Raw genomic sequence first — 22207 nt, forward strand, 5'->3', positions numbered from 1 at the left:
GCCCTGTACCCACACATATGCTGTACACACAGACCCTGTACACACACATACCCTGCACACACATGCTGTACACACACACATGCTGTACACACACATACCCTGTACACATACATGCTGTACACACACACACCCTACACACACACACAGTACACACACATACCTGTACACACGCACGCTGTACACACACACCCTGTACACACACACACTGTACACACACATACCCTGTACACACACGTACCCTGTACATACACACGCTGCACACACACACTGTACACACACATACCCTGTACACCCATACCCTGTACGCACATATGCTGTACATACACACCCTGTACACACACACACCCTGTCCACACACACGCCCTGTACCCACACATATGCTGTACACACAGACCCTGTACACACACATACCCTGTCCACACACACACCCTGTATCCACACACACCCTGTACCCACACATACCCTGTACACACAGACCTTGTACACACACCCTGTATCCACACACACCCTGTACGCACACACCCTGTACACACACAGACCCTGTCCACACACACCCTGTACACACACCCACCCACACACAGACACACACGCACACAGACAGACACAGACACACACACCCCCCAACACATTCACGCACATACACATATATACACAAATATACATACCCACACAGAGATTATACACATATATGCAAATACACATATACACACAAACATACATTCCAGGCTAACAGAAAACATGGGTCAAGTTTTTGTACTTAACGAGAAAGACGTTACAGTGCAGTACAGGCCTTTGGCCCTCGATGTTGCGCCAACCTGTGAAATTAATCTGATGCCCATCATTCCCTTATTATCCATATGTATGTCCAATGACCATTTAATTGCCCTTAACGTCGGCGAGTCTACTACTGTTGCACGCAGGCCATTCCACGCCCACTACTACTCTCTGAGTGAAGAAACTATCCCTGATATCTGTCCTAAATCTATCACCTCTCAATTTAACGTTATTTCCAATCATGTTAGCCTTCACCATCCAAGGAAAAAGGCTTTCACCATCCACCCTACCTAACCCTCTGATTATCTTATACACCTTGATTAAGTCACCTCTCCACCTTCTTCTCTCCAATGAAAACAGCCTCAGTTCTCTCAGCCTTTTCTCATAAGATCTTCCACTCCATACCAGGCAACATCCTGGTAAATCTCCTCTGAACCCTTTTCAAAGCTTCCACATCCTTTCTAATAATGCAGTGATCAGAACTGTACACAACCACTCCAGGTGCAGCCTTACCAGTGTCTTGTACAGCTGAAGCATGACTTCTTGGCTCCGAAACACAATCCCCCTACCAATAAACGCCAACACACCATATGCCTTCTTAACAAACCCTATCAACCTGGTGGCAGCTTTCAGGGATTTATGCACCTGGATACCGAGATCTCTCTGTTCATCTGCACTGCGAAGAATTTTACCATTAGCCCAGTACTCTGCATTCCTGATACTTCTTCAAAATAAAAAAAGTTATTACAAATAAGTAGATCAAGTATATTTAAGGCTGAGCCAGACAGATGTTTAATCAGGAAGGGAATCACACCTATGGAGAAAAATGCAGCAAAGTGGAATTGAGGATTATCAGATCAGCCATGACCTCACTGAATGTGAAGCAGATTCGATGGGCTGAATGGCCTACATCTGCTCCTCCATCTTATTTTCTTTATCCTGAGAGTGCAACTCCTAATTTTAAAACAGGGCCCCTGGTTCAGGACTCCTGCCCAAGAGGAGACATCCTTTTCATATCCACCTCGTCAAATCTATTCACTTCAATCAGCTCACTCCCCCCATCTCGAAACTCCAGGGGAAACCAGCTCAGCCTGTCCAATCTTTCCTCATCAAACATTTCAGGGATCAATCCACTAAACCTCCCCGAACCCCCTCCAATACATTTACATCCTTTCTTCATGAGACCAATGCACACAGTATTTGAGATGTAGTCTCATCAATGCCCTGTGTAAATTGAGGGATATTGGCCCGGTGCTGGCAGGTGAGACGGGTTGGACTCCAAATCATGTCTGTGTAAATGAAGCATAGCATCCTTAATTTTATGTTAAATGCCTCTTTTAGTAAAGGGTAACATCTGATTAGCCTTATTAGAGTCATAGAGTCATAGAGATGTACAGCATGGAAACAGACCCTTCAGTGCAACCCGTCCATGCCGACCAGATATCCCAACCAAACCTAGTCTCACCTGCCAGCACCTGGCCAATATCCCTCAATTTAAAATTCTCACCCTTGATTTAATTCTTGGCAGTGATCATCTATAGCTCTCTGCACCACACACACTTTGAGACCTCGACAACCCATTTTCTTCGAGACTCCCAACGATTTGTTAAATCATGACTTCACCTGTGTGGCTGATTCTACAGTCGCTGAAGCAACATGGTGTGGAATTCGCAGCCAAAACCTCACAGGTTTGCTTTCCACCTTTAAGACATCCCTCAAAACCTGCTTTTTGGCAATGCTTTTGGTGACCTGACCTAATATCTCCATCTCTGGCCTTATGTCTAAAGTTCTCAATAATATTTTTGTGAAATTATAAGCATGATAATAAAAATACAAATTGTTGTTGATTTGGACATTATCTTCAAATCTTCACTGTTGCTGAATTAATACTTGTTTGCTAACTCTTCAGAACTCATGCACAGGAACACTTCAATCCGTCTGTACCTCAGAATCCTGCCGTTGGTCTTCACTTCATCAATACTCGGACTTTTCATTCTTCCTATCTCGGTGACAAACTTTTCACCTTCTCACGTTATACTCCATCTGCCAGATTTTTGCCCACTCACTCAACCTCCTATGTCTTCTTCACAATGTACTTTCCTCCCCATCTTTGTGGTTCTTGGGAATTTAGCCACGGTGCCTTTGTTCCCCTCATTTAGGTTATAAGGAATTACATTCATTACATCCTGACTTTTAGACAAAGACCAATTTCTACAGGGTCTCTGTTTTCTGCTACCAGTTGACCAGTCAATCTTCCATTCGTGCTAATATGTAACCCCCTACAATATGAGCTTTTGTTTTGCAATAATCTTTGATGTGGCACCTTATCAAATGCCTTCCAGAAATCCAAGTACAATACATCTATTGTACCTCCGAGCTGTTTCACCGCAGCTCCTTCAAAGAGTTCCAATAAGTTAGTTAAACAAGATTTCCCTTTTATAAAACTATGCTAACTCACCCTGATTATCTTCATGTCTCCACATGCACAGCTGTAATCCCTTCAGTGATGAATCCTAATACCTCCCACAAGAAGATGTAACTGCCCGACAGTTTCCTGTTTTCTCCTCCCCTCCCTTCTTGCTAATTTCCAATCTTATGGAACCAGCCTTGAGTGGAAGGAATTTTGTAAAATTAATACCAGCACCTTTACTACAATGTTTCAGACTCTAGAATACAGTCCATCTGCACCTGGAGATCTGTCAGTCCCCGGTTTTCCATCGGTGTGGTTAGTCAAGCATCTCATGTGATCATAATTTCACGAAGCACTTCTCTGCCTGGTTGACAGCAATTATTGGAATTTTGTTTTGGACAGAAGCAAAATATGTATTCATTTCAACTGCCATTTCCTTATTATCTATTCCGGATGGATATCTTTTATCTGAAGCCTGAAAATGTCTAGAAACCAAAGGTCTTTTTGAAAGCTGACGTAAAAAGTCATAAATGAATCTGTAGACAGGCTGAATTCACGTCCTTTAGAATCTTCACTTCTAGGTCTTTTCAGATGTGTTTGGGCCAAGCAAAGACTTTTTCCAAAGGGGATAGAACAGACCCGATCAGACTCGAATAGACCCATTGGGTAAGAGTATCTGAATATTGAAAATATCCTTTCATGAAAAGCAGTTTATCCCGAAGTTTCTAGATAAAGAATTCCTGATCTGTATTAACTCCCCATTCACACTGTCTGAGCGATCAATACTCACTTCACTTACCCTTTCCCATTTCCAATACCTGTAGAAATTCTTCCTATCCATTTTACATTCCTTTCACACACTAATTTCTTCCATCTGATTGCCCAGGTGGTCATTCTTTGCTGTTCTGACTAACAAGCTGACCTAACACAGAAACTGCTGGAGAAACTCAGCAGGTCTGGCAGTTGCTGCAGAGAGAGAAACCATTAATGTTTCGCGTCTAGTGATCTGTCATCCGAACTGAAGGCTTTCCGAAGAAGACTCAAAACGTTAAGTCTGTTTCTCTCTCCGCATTCACTTCTCCAGTAATTTCTGTTCTTCTCTCACAATTCTAGCAATCAATGTTGTGTTTTATTATATTTATCAGACCTTCCATTCGATATGGCATAGTTAGATGCCTTTTCCCTTAAGTTTGATAGTTTCCTGTAATTCTTTAGTTAACCATGGATGGCAGGATCTTTGTAGAATTATTCTTTACAACAGCATTATATTGTTCTGAGTGTTCTGAAATACCGTTTAAATGACTGTGTCTCTATTAATCAATCTCCTATTTGAGTATCCCTGTTCACTTCAGTCTACCTGCTCACACAGTTACCCTTATTTAAGATTAAAACACTGGCCCTGGCTCCAGTCTTCTCACTTTCAAACTGGTTGTAAAATTCAGTCAAGTTGGGGTTGCTGCATGAGTATCTATGCACACCCTTAACTTTGAGAGTGTTAATTAACCCCATCACATTTCACAATCCTGAATCTGATATAACCTACTCCCTGGTTGGTTTCAAATCTTGCTGTACAAAGGAACAATCTTGAAAGCATTCCACAAACTCCTCATCTAGGCTGCCAGTACCAAATTAAAGTCATCCATGATTATTGCCATCACTTTATCACATGTACCCAAAATTTCTTCTTGTAGACTTTGCCCCATGAAAGGTTCACTACTGGGGGACCTGTAGACCAGTCATGTTAGTGAGTTCACTCCTTTACTATTCCTCACCTCCATGCTGCACTCTGATCTCGTGAATTAAGGCAATCTTTAACTATTGAGCAAATACCAGCCTTGACTAACAGTCAACCTTTACTGAGCTTGCTATTTAATTCCATGTCATATATCAGTCAATATTCAGGATTCACATCTAGTCACCCTGCAACCATGTCACCATACTGGTTACAGGAGTGTATTCATTCAGTCAAATGTATGCGATTAATTCATTTTCTTTGCTATGAATCCTATGCACATTCAGATACAGAGCCTACAGTCTTGCCTTTATATTATCTAGGTCTTGATTACTTGTGTATTCCCAGGTTGTATGTTTCTGCATCAATCTGCCATCCTCTGGCTTATATTTCCATAAGATCATAAGAGATAGGAGTGGAAGTAAGGCCATTCAGCCCATCGAGTCCACTCCGCCATTCAATCATGGCTGATGGGCATTTCAACTCCACTTACCCGCACTCTCCCCGTAGCCCTTAATTCCTTGCGAGATCAAGAATTTATCAATCTCTGCCTTGAAACTATTTACATCCCGGCCTTCCCATATTACATTTTACTGTTACCTTCTATGTACTCTTTGATATTACAGAATGCCAGAATATCCTGAAAACTAACTGTAAAAGATTCTCAGTATACTGAATAAATATTTGAAATGCATTTTCTTGAAAGCCTTTTCTTCAACTTGAGATTTTTACTTCTGAAGGGCAATTGGCTCAAAGATGAGAAATTTATTTTCATTGACCTTTTTACACACAAATAGGCCTCAACTTTCTTGAAGTAGAAGCAAAGTACTGTGGCTGCTGGAAATTGGAAATAAAAACAGAACATGCTGGAGAAACTCAGCAGGTCTGAGAGCATCTGCAGAGACAGCAACAGAGATAATGTTTTGAGTCCAAGATGACTCTTCTTCAGAATTGAAGGGCGCTGAAAAGTAATATTTTAGGGTCCAGAGAAAACAGTAGGAGGTGCAAGTGGGACAGACAGTGAGGGTTCCACCCCATCCACCTGCCCGAGTTTGTAAGGGTTTGCTCTCAGCAGATTTAACCCAGTTTCTGCTATGAACAACATTAATTAACACCTATTCTGCATCTATATCACTCCTCTACAGCTATCAGTACTCCCTTTGCCTTTTCCTCTGGTCCCTCACCATAGGTTCCATTTGCCCTTCCTTTGTCAATGTGATAAAAGCCAGCACCTTGCCAACACCTTTCTGTTCCAAAGATGTCACTCTGGAATCAAAACATTAACTCTGTTTCTCTCTCCACAGATGTTGCCAGACCTGCTGAGTTTCTCTAGCACTTTCTGTTTTTGTTCCAACTCCCTACAGCACACCTACAGGCAGGAACTTTTCGCCTGAAACACTACTTCCCTCCTTTATGAAATAAATAAACATTGACAATGAAGGGGCAATCTGTCATGAGAGAACGTATTGTACAAGAAAGCGTTTCGAAAACGGATTTACCACGCAATCAAAATCAATCTGAAGTCATTCTGAAAGCTGGTAATGCAGTTGATACAGTTGAAAGGGTTAGTCATGTTAACAATCACTACCTTCCGGCTCAGCTTACACTGCTCAGTGCTTAGTGCAGGTCATATATATTCATGTTTCTATTCCTACCTTTCCCAGTCTTCATTCTCCCAGCTCTGTGGCAGATGTGACTGTAAAATCTCCTTCAATGCCCACAGCCTTGAACAAACATCTCGGGTGATCCCAGAGACCCCCTTATCAACAGCTGAGAAGCAAGTCCTTCCGAAATAAAGAGGAAGGCGATGCCTACATATGGGAGGCTGTGACGGACAAAAAGCCTCCTCCAGCAAACTACATTTAATGACTTCCTTGAGTTAATCGTTTGATTAGATCAGAGACTAAAGGGTACAGAAGCTTACACATTAACTCCCCCAGAGAAGTGCTGACATCAGGCAGTTGAAAGCGCCTGATTGTAGGAATGTCTCACACACAGCCTCTCCCTGAATGCTAGGAACTCAGTGACATTTGTGAGCTTGGAAAATATTATTGCTCTCCATCAGAAGTGTCCCGGTGTCTAGGAGACATTGCATTCCATTCCCACCTTCACACAGGGAATAGAACCCCAATCACAATCTCATTGGCAATGACACAAATTACATTGTTTCTAAAGGTACAGTTTTGGGATAATGCATGCTCTCATCTCACATCATTTTATGGTCGGAGTTCGATTGAAATATCAACCCTCCAAAAGCAGCTCCCGGGCTTCAGAAGTACTGTGATTGCTCCTTCTGAGAGGATCCCTAACTATGAGGTCATTAATTATTCCTCTCATTACACAGCACCTGATCTAGGATAGCTTGCTCCCTTGTTGGTTCCATGACAGAACTGTTCGAGGAAAGTATGACAGATACATTCTATGAACTCCTCCTCAAGGCTGCCTTGACCGACTTGTTTTGACCAAATAATATGTAGATAAAAATCCCCCATGATGATTGCCGTACCAAATTTACATGCATCCATTATTTACGTGCCGCACCATGATGTTATCATTTGGTGGCCTATGGTCTACGCCTGTCAGTGACTCTTTCCCCTCACTGTTTCTAATTTACACCCACATTAGATTAGATTACTTACAGTGTGGAAACAGGCCCTTCGGCCCAACAAGTCCACACCCACCCACCGAAACGCACTCACCTAGAGCCATTCCCCTATGTTTATCCCTGCACCTAACCCTACGGGCAATTTAGCATGGCCAATTCACCTAACCTGCACATTTTTGGACTGTGGGAGGAAACCGGAGCACCCGGAGGAAACCAACGCAGACACAGGGAGAATGTGCAAACTCCACATAGTCAGTCGCCTGAGGCAGAAATCGAACCCAGGTCTCTGGCGCTGTGTCAACCATTTCTAATAATGGGAAATGAGGAAATAGCCAAGGCGTTAAACAGGTATTTTGTGTCGGTCTTCACTATGGAAGACACAAATAACACACCAATAATTGATGTAAAGGAGACTAAGGCAGGTAAGAACCCAGAAATGTTCATTTCCAGGTCCTCACCTGCTAACTCAAAATCAGTCAAAGAGTTAAAATTTTCTTCAGGATGTGGGCCTGTACTTATTGCTGGCATGTGGACTCGAGTCAGTAAAACAGTCCCACTGGAGCCAAATGGAGTAAGAGAACTCATAGGCCGAGGCCCAGGAGAATGTACACCTGGAAAACCCACCCACATCTGGGTTGAAACAGTTACATTGCTTAGCAACATCCAAATCAGAACCAATCAAAACAATTCCCAGAAGTAAGCCACAATGAATACCCATAAGGGTTTTTACTGATGTACAAGACTGCCTTTTAGGTATCGTCAACTTGTGCAATTTCTCAGTGGACAATGGAGAACATTTTGCAAGGGCCCCGCTTATCTGGATGACCTGCTAGTAACAGGGAAGACCAGAAAGGAGCACTTAGAGAACTGGAACATAGTCCTTAGACATTTCTCCCAGGCGGGTACATGCCTTCGAAGGGAAAGATGTGTGTTCCAGGCACTCCCACTGACCTACTTGGGCTACAGAATCAACGGAACTGGGTTGGAAGATAAAGTGAGAGCGATCGAAGATGCCCCAGCTCCCACCTCAGTATTGGAGCTTTGGGCTTTCTTTGGCGTGGGGAACTATTGTGGAAAGTTCACCTGTAACCTGACCTCCATCCTGGCACCTTAGCATAAACACTTAAAAAAAAGGGTCAGACTTGGAAAAGGTCACGGAGCCAAGCTATGGCTTTCAGGGAAGTGAAGAAACAGCTATTCTCCTCGAAGGTGTTGCCAAGCTACGATCCCAAGGGAGATGTGATGTTGAGGTGAGATGCCTCCCCGTATGGCATCAGGGTAGCATTGGCTCAAAGGTGGCCCAATGGTGAGGAACACCCAATAGCATATGGATCCAGGACTTTGATTAATGCAGAGCGTAAATACACCCAAGTAGAGAAGGAAGGTTTGGCGGTCATACTTAGAGCGAGGAAGTTCCACCAACACCTTCACAGATGTAGGTTTGTAATAATAATAATAACAAACCCATGCATGATCTACCTAAAAGGACAAGGTAGTGCCACCCATTGCCATGATTAGAGTGATGCTGGAAAAGCACAGCAGGTCAGGAATCCTGATGAAGGGCTTTTGCCCGAAACATTGATTTTCCTGCTCCTCGGATGCTGCCTGGCCTGCTGTGCTTTTCCAGCATCACGCTAATCTTGACTCTGATCTCCAGCATCTGCAGTACCCACTTCTGCCCCGTGCCACCCATAGCTTCAGGCTGAATTCAATAACGGGCTCTAATACTAAGTGCGTAAAATCACAAAATAAAAACCAAAATTGCTGGAATCGCTCAGCAGGTCTGGCATCATCTACGGTGAAAAATCAGAGTTAACATTTTGGGTCAGGAGACCCTTCCTCAGAACTTACCAAAGAATGAGGAGTCAGTGAGACAAAATCCCTCCGATGGTGAAAATTGACTGTGTCCCAACATATTGGCCTCAGACATGACCCACTGCTTCATACGACTGGTAGGTACTCCTGTAAGACAAGAATTGCAAACTCTTGTGATTTGTTACATCAACATCATCTTGAATTAAAGCTAAGGGAAGATTAAAAACATAATCTCTTGGGGGGTGAGAAGGACGAGTGGTGTCAGAACATTCGTTTTGCAAGCATTAGTTTTGCAGTATAAGGAACATTTAGAAAGTTTGTTGGAAAGAGAGACATGTTACTGAAGCTTTCTGTCTCACATTCACCAGGACACATGCATGAATGCCAAATCTCAAACCATCACAAACGTTTCTACTCCAGGAGCAGTGCGTGCTGATAGTTGACCAATCAACTCTGATTTGCCAAGGCATTGCAATGAAGAAACTAACGGGGAATCAAATGCTCCCCAAGCTTCCAATAATGTCAAAACTAGGACACAAAGCTTGGACTTATTCCTTATAGAATCATGCAGCATAGAAAAGGCCCTTCGGCCCATCAAGTCTGTACTGCCAAAAATACATGACTACCTACATTAGTCCCACTTTCCCACACTTGCTTGAATGCTATGACATTTCAAGAGCTCATCCAAGTACTTTTTAAAGGTATGAGGCTTCACGATCTATTAAGTACCTTTCTCCAATTGGTTTCCTCACAATCCCTCTAAATCTCTTTCACCTTAAAATTACACCCCTTGTTATTAACCCTTTACGAAGGGGAATAGCTGCTTTCCACTTTGTATATCATCATCATCATATATCATCAAAGACCCCTCCCATCCCAGTTATAATCTCTTCCAACCTCTTCCATTAGGCAGAAGATACAAAAGCTTAAACACACATGCCAACAGATTCAAGAACACTTTCTTCCCTGCTGTTATTAGACTGCTGAATGGACTTTTCAAAATTCAAATCTAATGTTGACCTTGCTTTTTGTACAACTTCTTTGCAGCTGTAATTCTGTATTCCTCACTCTGTTCAATCACTCCATGATCTTTGTGTCTTTGTATGGTGTGATCTGCTGTTCTGTATGCAAAACAAAACGTTTCACTGTAATTAGGGACATTTGACAATGATAAATCAAACCAAATCAAATATACACCTCTGTCAGGTCCCCCCTCTAACCTCTCAGCTCCAAGGCAAAGAGGTCTCTGTTTATGTAGGTATGTTTTTTCTAGCATGCAGTGATATCAAATCAAACTCAGTTTTCTGGTGTCACCTTTTTGGTCCATAAATCAGCAAGTGGATTAGCTAAACTTGAATACATTAGCAGATAAATATTTTACTGGTACATTCACTCAATATCACTAAGGCTTCCTAAAAATGATATGATTTTGTTTCACCTTGCTCATCACATCTATCAGATTTAACCAATAACAAACAGCAATTCAGCTCTGCCTATTCTTCATAAAACAAGCTGCTTTTTTCTGAAAACTGAGAACATCACATAATATTTTACTGGGAATATAATGACAGAAATTTTAAAACTACTGTGGAAAAAATAATAACTTTCAGTCACGATGATTGAATTTTGGTACCAAGTAAGGTATCAGTAACAGCTGCAATACTTTTGTAGCACGCAGAATTTTAACCTTTGTTCCAGGATTTAAAAGTTACCTGTTGCTATAATCCCAGAGAAAACCACCAATGTTATGCTATCATATGGCTCAGGACCGATAACCTTTATTTAGACTTTGGTGAGACCAACTTTGGAATACTGCATACTATTCTGGGGGGGGTCGCCTCTCTACAGAAAAGATGTCGTCAAACTTCAGAGTGCAGAAAAGATTTACAAGGATGGTGCAGAGCTTGGAGGGTTTGAGTTATAAGGAGAGGCAGGCGCTATTATCCCTGGAGTGCGGAGACTGAGGGGTGACTTTGTAGAGATTTATAAAATCATGAGGGGCGTGGTTAGGATAAAAAGAAAAGGTCTTTTCCATAGTCATAAAATGTGGTGCTGGAAAAGCACAGCAGGTCAGGTAGCATCTGAGAAGCAGGAGAGTCGATGTTTTGGGCATAAGCCCTTCATCAGGAAGGTCTTTTTGCCAGAGGAGTCCAAAACTCGAAGACCACAATACACGCACCACTCTTCGTGTGAATGCCACAGCCCTTAGGACCCTTTTATATCTTTCCCCTAAACCTATGCCCTCTAGTTCTGGACCCCAGGGAAAAGACTTTGTCTATTTACCCCATGCCCCTCATGATTTTATAAGCATCTATAAGGTCACCCCTCAGTCTTCGACGCTCCAGGGAAAACAGCCCCAGCCAATTTAGCCTCTCCCTATAGCTCAAATCCTCCAACCCTGGCAACATCATTGTTAATCATTTCTGAACCCTTTCAAGTTTCACACAATCCTTCTGGTAGGAGAGAGACCAGAATTGCACACAAATTTTCAATGTCCTGTACAGCTGCAACATGACCTCCCAACTCCAGCACTCAATGCTCTGAACAATAAAGGAAAGCATATCAAACGCCTTCTTCACTATCCTATCTATCTGTGACTCCACTTTCAAGAAACTATGAACCTGCACCCCAAGGTCTCTGGGACCTGTTCTGAATTTAATCTGGAAACCGACCCCCAGCCTCTGTCTTTTTCTCTAATTATCTATCGTTCTGCAACTGCTTATCACTGACATCTAACGGTTCTGTGTGACCATCAAAAGGCCTGTCCCTATCGCTGGATAGATTTGAGTGTTGCCGCCTAACATCTCTGGAACATGAGATGAAAACATGAATGGTTGAGGTTTTCAAACTCATGAATCAGCTGAACAGAGTCAATAGGGAGAAGCTGGTATGGCGATTAAAGGAACAGAGGGTATAGTTTTAAAATGCTGAGCAAATGTGAGAAAAAACATTCCCTAGTCGTCTCGTGGTTAGGATTCAGTGCTCTCACCGCTGCAGCCTGGGTTCAATTCCCGATTAGGGAATGTGAGTTTTGCTCTGTTAGTTTATTATGGTGACAGCATTCCAGAAACAGGAAATGAGGTGTGGAGCTGGGAACTGATTGATTTTATACCAAATATGTTTCAGGTTAAAATAAAACAAAAGAACTGCAGATGCTGGAAAATGGGAACAAAGCAAATCGGGTGGCACGGTGACTCAGTTAGCACTGCTGCCTCACAGTGCCAGTGTGGAGTTTGCACATTCTCCCCGTGTCTGTGTGAGCTTCCTCTGGGTGCTCTGGTTTCCTGCCACAGTCCAAAGATGTGCAGGTTAGGTTGGATTGGCCGTGCTAAATTGCCCATTGTGTTCAGGGATGTGTAGGTTAGGTGCATTAGTCAGGGGTAAATGTAGAGTAATAGGATAGTGGAATGGGTTGCTCTTCGGAGGGTCAGTGTGGACGTGTTGGGCTGAATGGCCTGTTTCTACACTATAGAGATTCTATGAACACTCCCTCCCAGTGAGTCATTAGGAACTGGAATGCACGGCCTGGAAATGTGATGCAGGCATATTCAACTGAGGCATTCAGAGGGGCCTTGGAGTATTTGAATAGAAATAGTGTGTAAGGGAATGGGATAAAGGCTGAAGGTGATGACACTTGTGTGAAGAGCCAGGGCATCCATAATGGGATGTTAAGCTTCCTTCTCATAGAATCTCTACAGTGTGGAAGCAGGCCATTTGGCCCATCAGGTCCACACCAACCCTCCTAACCCAGCTCCCAACCCTATCCCTGTAACCCTCCATTTCACAGTCAATTCACCTAACCTCCACATCTTTAACTGTGGGAGGAAACCAGACCACCCAGAGGCAACCCATGCAGACACGGGGAGAACATGCAAACTCCACACACAGTCGCCTGAGGGCAGAATCGAACCCGGGTCCCTGGCGCTGTGAGACAGCAGTGCTAACCACTGAGCCACCATGCAGCCACCAGTCACAATTCTGTAATTGCCAGAAGATGGTGAATCTGTGAAGACCAAGTTATTGAGTGTATTTAAGAAAGAGATGGATAGGTTCTTGATTAGTAAGGGCATCGAATTATGGCAGAGGCATGAAAATGGGATTGAGAAACATATCAGCCATGTGGTTAGGCCACTGTTGGAATATTGTGTGCAATTCTGGTCTCCTTCCTATCGGAAAGATGTTATGAAACTTGAAAGGATTCAGAAAAGATTTACAAGGATGTTGCCAGGGTTGGAGGGTTTGAGCTATAGGGAGAGGCTCAATAGGCTGGGGCTGTTTTCCCTGGAGCGTCGGAGGCTGAGGGGTGACCTTATAGAGGTTTATAAAATCATGAGGGGCATGAATAGGATAAATAAACAAAGTTTTTACCCTGGGGTGAGGGAGTCCGGAACTAGAGGGCTTAGGTTTAGGATGAGGGGAAAGTTTTAAAAGGGACCTAAGGGGCAACGTTTTCCACAGAGGGTGGTGTATGAATGGAATGAGCTGCCACAGGAAGTGGTGGAGGCTGGTACAATTACAACATTTAAAAGGCATCTGGATGGGTATATGAATAGGAAGGGTTTGGAGGGATATGGGTGGGTGCTGGCAAATGGCACTAGGTGAGGTTGGGATATCTAGTCAGTATGGACAAGTTGGGCCGAAGGGTCTGTGCTGTACATCTCTATGGCTCTATGACTCAATGATTGAATGGTGGACCAGACTCGATGGACTGAATGGCCTAACTCTGCTCCTATATCTTATGGTCTAATGATTCTGTGATCTGAGTGTGCTTTATATGTTACTTTCTCAGAGAATGCATGTTTCTCTGGTACCAATGAACAACTATTTACAGCTCAGCCATTCCTTTGTCACCGTTAGTACTGTCCTTGTCTTTTGTCATCTGTTCCATCATCTGTTCCACTCTCTCCTCCTCCATCTTAGCCAACTACATCAAAGCCATCATTTTCCAACATCCTCCTCTTGTCCTGAAGAACAGTCATCGGACTCAAAACATGAACTCGACCCACTGAGTTTCTCCAACGCTTTATGTTTTTATGATCTTCAAGAATTCTGCTTTTCGGGTCAAACCAGAGGCAAGTGGCAGTACTTAATATAGATGTTGAGGTGAGTCTCCAGTCAATTCTCCATGGCAACTCTGGTCAGGAAAACCTGCTGAACTGGGAGCTCATCGCGGAAACAAGAGGCCATTCGGCCCATTGTGCGAGCACCGCTTCTAATAGCGAGTGCCAATCTCATGCCATTTCCTCATCACCCTGCACACCATCTCTCTCCAAATAATTGCCCCTCTTAATCAGGTATTTAATTGGGTAGTGACAGGTTATTCTACCCACCTCTGCCACTGTGTGGGTCACTACCAGGAGAGAGCTGACCGCTGCCAGAGGCCTGGGGTCACCAAGAGGCCTAAGATCCAGGTGGGTGATGGCGATGGCGGGGTGGACCTGGGCTGTGGTTCACAGGCTGGAGCAGGTTTAACCACAATGTCAGCAAGCTCCCCCACTCTCCCAGCCCCAACGCCCCATTCCCAACATCCAATCCCTCTGAATTACTGACAAAGGAGTCAACAGTGTTAGCCTTTTGTGGTCCCTCCATAGTGAGACCCCAGCAGGAGAGCAGCTGGAAGCAGGCCATCAAATGAGGATTAATTACCCCTTTAAAGGACTCAAGCCTTCCCGTCCCAGACTTAACTGGGTCAGAAGTGGATTTATCTCCCAAACTCCTATCTGATTAAATGCTGCTCTGTCAACAGATTCACCCTGGGCGGAGGGCACTGAGAGTGTTTTAGGACACAAACTCCAGAGACAGAATGTGCTGTCACTTGGAGTTGGGCCCACAGGAACAGGAGGAGGCAATTCATACCCTCATGGCTACTCTATCCTTCGATTGCCTTTGTTGTACTCAGCGTCCGAACCAGAGGATGGTGAGGCATTAGACCCACAGGGTGAGGGTGCACAGAGGATGCTGCAGACTTGACTCAAAACTATTTCACCTCCTGTGGGAGACCATCCTACACTGAACCACATCTCCAATGTACTCACCCTCCACAACCAATCCCTTCACTTTCAGCTTCATGAGCTAAAGATCTCACTCAGAACTTCCTAAAAAATTCACTACGTGGGATTTGAACATCATTGTTTGGGCCCCCATTTCTTGCCCAGAGGGCAGTTAAGGATCAGTGGGTTTTGAGTTACATGTAGGCCAGACCAGGTAAGGAGGGCAGATGGCCTTCCCGAAAGAATATTTGTGAAACCAAATTCATTTTTTTCCGTACTGATTGTCAGTAGTCAGTCACAAACAAGAACAGCAAGCACTGGAAAAGCTCCGCAAGTCTGGCAGCATCTATGGAGAGAAATCTCAGTTAACATTTTGGGTGCAGTGACCCTTCCTCAAGACCAGTAATCATTCAGTTGCTGTGAGGTTAGCTTCACGTTCCAAATTTCATTGGCTTCAGATTTCGAGTGGGATTTGATCTCAGGACATTAGAAGCTGGTCGGTGTATTGCCAGCTCAGTGATATTACCACTGCACCAATTTAATTGCCTGAGCACTATAGCTCTAAACATTTAATTATCTCTATCTCTGCTTATCTTTATCATGCTGCTGCTGAGCAGGAGCTCGCTCTGCCCTTGTTCAACAGCATTAATCAATAAGGTGGGTTATCGGTTTTATCTGGGAGTCTACGCCACCTATCCATGCCTGGATCGGGTGTTATTATACAGTCACACTGGCACAGTGCAAATCCAAAGCAGTATGCTTCATCACAGTTATCACAGAAAGGAAGCCATTTAACAAGAGGGCGAGATTAGATTCCGTCCTCTATCGCTGATAACAGAGGCTGACAATGCAGTGTATGGTGTTAGTGCCACTGATAAGCTGCTTATTGGAGATTCCTATCCAGCCACAGACCGGAGTGTGGGGCAGAAACATTTTTATTAATCCAATAGGGACAGAGAAAAATAAAGAGGAAGGAAGGGAGAAAGGAGAGAGAAAGACCCACAAGAAGAGACATAAAGGGAGAATGAGAGAAAGAGAATGAAGGGCAGGAAATGAAAGTATGAGTGGAACAGACTGTTCCTTTCCCTTCGTTCACTCGTGGGACATGGGCGACGCTCGCTGAGCCAATGTTTATTGCTCATCCCAAGCCTGAAGACTTTTCATCTCCTTGACCAATCTCTCTTGAGCCCAAACTCTTAGATGTGGGCATCAAGACACATAACAAAAATTCTCCTTCTCCCTCTCTCTCTCTCTCTCTCTTTCCCACCCGCGCTCTCCCCCACCCCGATCTTTCTCATTCTCCCTCTCTCTCTCACCCTCTCACCCTTCTCTCTCTCCTTCCCTCTCTCTCTCGCCCTCTCTCCCCCACTCTATGATAAATTACACAGTAAGTCAGAGAGACTGACAGTCTCTGTGCAGTAGTGTGGGGACCGATGAGAAATTTGCAAAAGCAGGAAATCAGAATCACAACATCAAGAAGAAGCTTCGCGATTTTCACCTTTCGTGTTTAAATGGCAATTTCAGAAACTGTCTGCCTATTTTCCACGTGTTTGTATCTCATTGTGAGCCTCATTCCTCTCATTTATAAGCTGATTCTCTTCTCCTGTGCCGAGAAACTAGAATGGCACAAAACATGAGGTTGGAGCAGGTACCTGAGCGTCCCTTGCTTGGTCTGATCATCATCCAATGGTGTATAGAGCACATGGACACCATTGTTCTTGAGCCTCCACATGCACGAGCGTGTACACACACACACACACACACACACACAAACACTGGAAAACCCTGACCAACTCCACTACATCACCACAGCTGCTCTTAAACCAACTCTCCCACCAGCTCGTTTCCTCAGGGATCAGGACATCATCCATTTCACTGCTCCTGCCAGCTCCCTTTGTGTGCACAGGCACACAGGATACATCAGAGACACACAGCACCATGGGTTGCAGATTGTGGCTCTTAGCTTGTTTTCAGAGCACTCACTTACACTGTCCTTACTTAGAGGCTGTCTGTCTCTTTGGTTAACAGTGCAATTTCACACATGTGAGAGAGAGAGGGGAGAGACAGAGAAAATTCATAGAATCATAGAGTCACTCAGCATGGAAACAGACCCTTCGGTCCAACTCTTCCATGCCTACCAAGTTTCCCAAACTAACCAGCCCCATTTGCCTGCATTTGGCCCATATCCCCCTGAACCTTTCCTATTCATGGACCGAACCAACTGTCTGATAACTACCTGCATCTACCTCTTCTTCTGGCAGTTCATTCCACATACGAACTCCCTCTGTGTGGAAATGTTGCCCCTCAGATCCCTTTTAAACTTTCTCCTCTCACTTTAAGAATATGCCCTGTAGTTTTGATCACCCCCACCCCAGGGAAAAGACCTTTGCTATTCACCTTTTCAATGCCCCTCATGATTTTATAAATCTTGACAAGGTTACCCCTGAACCTCCTCCACTCAAATGAAAAATGTCCCAGCCTATCCAGCCTCTCCCTATAACTCATTCCCAGTGACATCCTGGTAAGTCTTTTCTGCCTTTTGTCACATTTTTGTTTCATTTGTTCACGGGATAAGGGTGTCGCTGGCTAGGGCAGCACTAATTGCCCATCCCTAATTACCCAGAGGGCAGTTAAGAGTCAACCACATTGACTCTTAACTGGGTCGAGAGTCACATGTAGGCCAGTCCAGGTAAGGATGGTAGTTTCCTTCCCTGAAGGGCGTTAGTAAATCATATCTTATGTCCATATCTGAGAGTTTGTATTCAAGACAGATTGTCAAAAAGAAGACAAAGTCAAGGACATTTTTCAGACTGAGGCTTCTTTATGAGTAACATCAATGAAAGGGTTGCCTTATGAAGAATGTTTGGACAGGTCATTTCTTCATCTGTTGGATTTTGGAAGAGTGAAAGGTGACTTGATTGGAATGTAAGCGTTCCTGTGGGGACTTGCCCGGGTGGATGTGGAGAGATGCTTCCTCTTCTGGGAGAATCTAGAACTAGGGTCCTTTTTTTTGAATGTCAGGGGTCACTCATTTAAAACAGATAAAGCAAAGTCTTTTCTCTCACAGTTATAGAGATGTACAGCTCAGAAACAGACCCTTTGGTCCAACTCGTCCATGCCAACTAGATATCCTAACCCAATCTCGTCCCATTTGCCAGCACTTGGCCCATATCCCTCCAAACCCTTCCTATTCATATACCCATCCAGATGCCTTTTAAATGTTGCAGTTGTACCAGCCTTCACCACTTCCTTTGGCAGCTCATTCCATACACGCACCACCCTCTGATTGAAAAGGTTGCCCCGTAGGTCCCTTTTATATCTTTCCCCTCTCACCCTAAAGCTATGCCGTCTAGTTCTGGGCTCCCCCACCCCAGGGAAAAGACCTTGTCTATTTATCCTATCCCTGTCCTTCATGATTGTATAAACCTCTATAAGGTCACCCCTCAGCCTCTGACTCTCCGGGAAAAACATCCCCAGCCTATTCATCCTCTTCCTATAGATCAAACTTTCCAACCTTGGCAACATCCATATAAATCTTTTCTGAACCCTTTCAAGTTTTACAACATCTTTCTGATAGGAAGGAAACCAGAATTGCATGTTATGTTCCAATAGTGCAGGTGCAGAGGGTTGTGACTCTTTCCAACGCACTTCCTGAGAAAATGCAGGAGTCTTTGAATATTTTTAAGGTGGATGTAAACAGATTCTTATTAAGTGGAGAGTGAAAAGTTATCAGGGGAAGGCAGGAACATGGATTTGACAACGCAATCAAGTCAGCCGTGATTTAATTAAATGGTGGAGCAGCCCTGAGGCTGCTGCTAATTCATATGCTCATATGTAACTAATTGTATTTATTGCAGATTATTACAGAACACACGTTAATGAGTGATAGATCAAGCTCTAATCTTATTGCCACTTTATGAAAGACTATTATCTGCATATACTTTTTTCTATCTTAACTCCACCCACACTCTGCTATTTATACCCAGTAGAATGCAGTTCTGTGACATCATTGTAAGGTTGCTCCTAAAGCATTTGCACAACAGGAGAGGCAGGTCGCTCATCACAGTGAGAGGCACAGGACACACATGAACAGTACAGCTCTGTGCTCCATCAAACATTAGGCCCATAGCATGTTCCAGCAGCTTACATGGCAAACACACTACACGTACCACAAGCCAAGTGTCCATATGATTTAAGAGCAGAAATAAACTATTCAGCCACTCAGTTAGATCATACCTGATCCCTTTTTTTGGTTTATCTCCATTTGCCTACTTTATCCCCATATGTCTTGATCCCCAAATGTCTTGATTCCCTTATGGATTAAAAATCTGTCCATCTCTGCCCTCAACAGCCCTCTCCATTGAAGAATTCCACAGATTTACTCCCTGCTGAGGAAAGAAGTCCCTCCTCATCTCTGTCTTAAATAAGCGACCCCCTATTCTGAGATGATGGCCCCTGGTGCTAAACTCTCCCAAAAAGGGGAAACAACCTTTCCACATCTCTCCTGCCAAGTCCTCAAAGAAACTCGTGTGATTCAATAAGGTCGACTCTGACGCTTCTACATTCCAGTGAGTACAGGCCCAAACAACTCAACCTCTCCTCATAAGAGAGTATCTCCATACCTGGGATCAGCCAAGTGAACCTTCTCTGGATTGTCTCCAATGCTGGAGTGTATTCCCTTTGCTAAAATGATCAAAACTGTTCACAGAATTTCTGGTGTTGTCTGACTAGTGCTTTGTATAATTTCAACAAAACCTCTGTTCTCATATTCCAATCCAATATACGGGCCAACATTCCATTCCATTGTTGCTTATTACCAACTAACGTTGGATGCTAGTTTTTTGTGGTTTGTGTACAAAGACTTCCGAATCCCTCTGTTCTGCAACTTTCTGCAGTCTTTCTCCATTTAAACTACAGTCAGCGACTTTATCCTTCCCACCACCCTTATCCAGACTGGATTGAAGAGAAATCCCTTCCCAACGAGGGTTGTTAGGATTCAGGACGAGCTGAATTGGTGGTGAAATCAAATACCATAAGGACGTCCAAAGGTAATGGGGCATGCATCTGAAGGTGATGAGTTTAGAAGGATTCTAGGAAGCAAGTTGGAGTGTTGGACTAAATTGGATGGTTCCATCAAAGACCTAACACAGACATAATTGAGCGAATGGCCTCCATCTGTATTGTAATGTTCCTGGATTATTAATAGGAAACAGACAGGTACAACTGCAAGTCATGCCCGAATGCATTGGAAATTGTCTCATGATGTGTCAGTAAGTGTATAGATTCTCTATGTCATAATAAACCTTGTTTCTTTATTTTACTCTTATGGCAGTTGGGACAATGAGAAAGTTAAAAGAAACTTCCCTCTGCAGTCTTACATTCCAGCAATATTTCAAAGGTATTTTATTAACTGTGACGTACTTTGGGACATTGCAAGGATATGAAAAGTGTGTGGGGAATGCAGGTCTTTTGATTAATCTTCCTCTTTTAGATCTAATTCCCTTTTAAAATGGTTGTGCGCTCTGTTTTGTTTTCAATAATTGTTGCAGTGCATTCCCCCTCTCCTCAGTGTGAAGAGATTTCTCTGAGTTCCTCTTTTACTTGTTTTGTTGATGACATACATCAAAAGTAAATGCCTTGACATTATTAGAAATAGAACCCATCATTTTGATTTCATAATGCCAAATTTCTTCATGAGTTATTGCATGATAATAGCAGTGAGGGAGCACAGTTAAGAAATGCAAAATTTTCCAACATTGTTCTTGAGGGCTGCACCACAAGCTCAATGTAAATGTGAAAACATCTATTTCAGATGATTTCAGAGCTGAGGCGGTCGCTGCTTCCAGCACTTGTAAAAATAATTCAAACTCATACAAGCTCTGCCAATCTCTCAATCTCCAGTAAACAATTATTAGCCTAAATTATTTCACAAACATCAAACTGCATTTTATAAAATACACAAAATGCTCATGATATACAAACATTCACCATCAAAACTTCAATTTATCAAAATCAGAAATGGGATGCTGCTGAAGGCTTTTATACTGATTGACGTCTTCAACCCCTTTTGTTGTTAAATTAATTGTAGAAGAATCAAACTTTGAACAGAAGTGTTCCTGACAGACTGTCCATCCAGAAGGAATGGCTCCTAACTACTTTCCAAAAGCAAAGCTCCAGGTTGATATGCATTTTTAAGCAACAGATACTTACACATTGGAATTCACTGTCACTAACTGGACCGTACACCCCACTGCTTTGAATGAAACCTGGATTTCAGTTGATGATCAGGAGAGAATATGCTTGTTGTTGATCCTCTATCAGTTTCAAATTGACATTGTATGGCCTCCTCACCCTGGACTCATCAAAACCTCTTTTGCAAAGTACTCATGGGTCAGGATGAAAGTGCGAGTATGGGGATTATTCATTAACCAGTTTGCATAATACTCTCAGAAACATGCCTTGTCCATGACCAGCTTGTGACATTGATAAATTAAAGACCATACTGACAACTGATAATGTTTAATGGGCTGTGATTTGGACATGAAAATGGAGAGACATGGAAGGGATGACGTATTTAAGGAAAAGGCAGGAAATAGAACATAAATCCTAATCAATAGCGATGAATGTGTGATGTGAGACAAGCAACTAAAACAAAGAGCTCAGATAGATATAGCTTTGTTAATTAAATGATGAGCAATTTACTAGACAAGAATGTATACACTAATGAAACCAATGGGTCTTGTGACAATTTAAACACATTCCACATAAAGCATAGATTAGAGTGCTGAACTAGCTGGTATGCAGATTCAGCAAGTAATTAGGAAGGTTAATAGAATGTTATCATCTGTTGGTGAGGAAATGAGTACAAAGATAAGGAGGGA

The 22207-nt window shown here is 43.2% G+C and overlaps 1 protein-coding gene across 3 annotated transcripts in view; it reads right to left on the reverse strand.

The window, feature by feature from the left end:
• The window catches only part of nr1h4 (nuclear receptor subfamily 1, group H, member 4), a 117441-nt gene extending 95749 nt beyond the window's left edge, over positions 1–21692 (reverse strand). The window contains exons 1-2 of one of the 3 annotated variants that reach the window (XM_043708719.1): positions 21537–21692; positions 9373–9483 (exon numbers count right to left, since the gene is read on the reverse strand). In XM_043708719.1, coding sequence (XP_043564654.1) covers positions 9373–9466 — 94 coding nt within the window. In that variant the 5' untranslated portion in view covers positions 9467–9483; positions 21537–21692. Of the gene's footprint in view, positions 1–6571; positions 7579–9372; positions 9484–10356; positions 10390–21536 lie in introns of those variants that run through there. The other 2 variants (XM_043708720.1, XM_043708721.1) reach the window with 2 other exon arrangements.
• Between the last annotated feature and the right edge of the window lie 515 nt (positions 21693–22207).

The sequence above is a fragment of the Chiloscyllium plagiosum genome, chromosome 19 (genome assembly GCF_004010195.1).
Source record: "Chiloscyllium plagiosum isolate BGI_BamShark_2017 chromosome 19, ASM401019v2, whole genome shotgun sequence".
Taxonomy (NCBI): Eukaryota; Metazoa; Chordata; class Chondrichthyes; order Orectolobiformes; family Hemiscylliidae; genus Chiloscyllium; species Chiloscyllium plagiosum.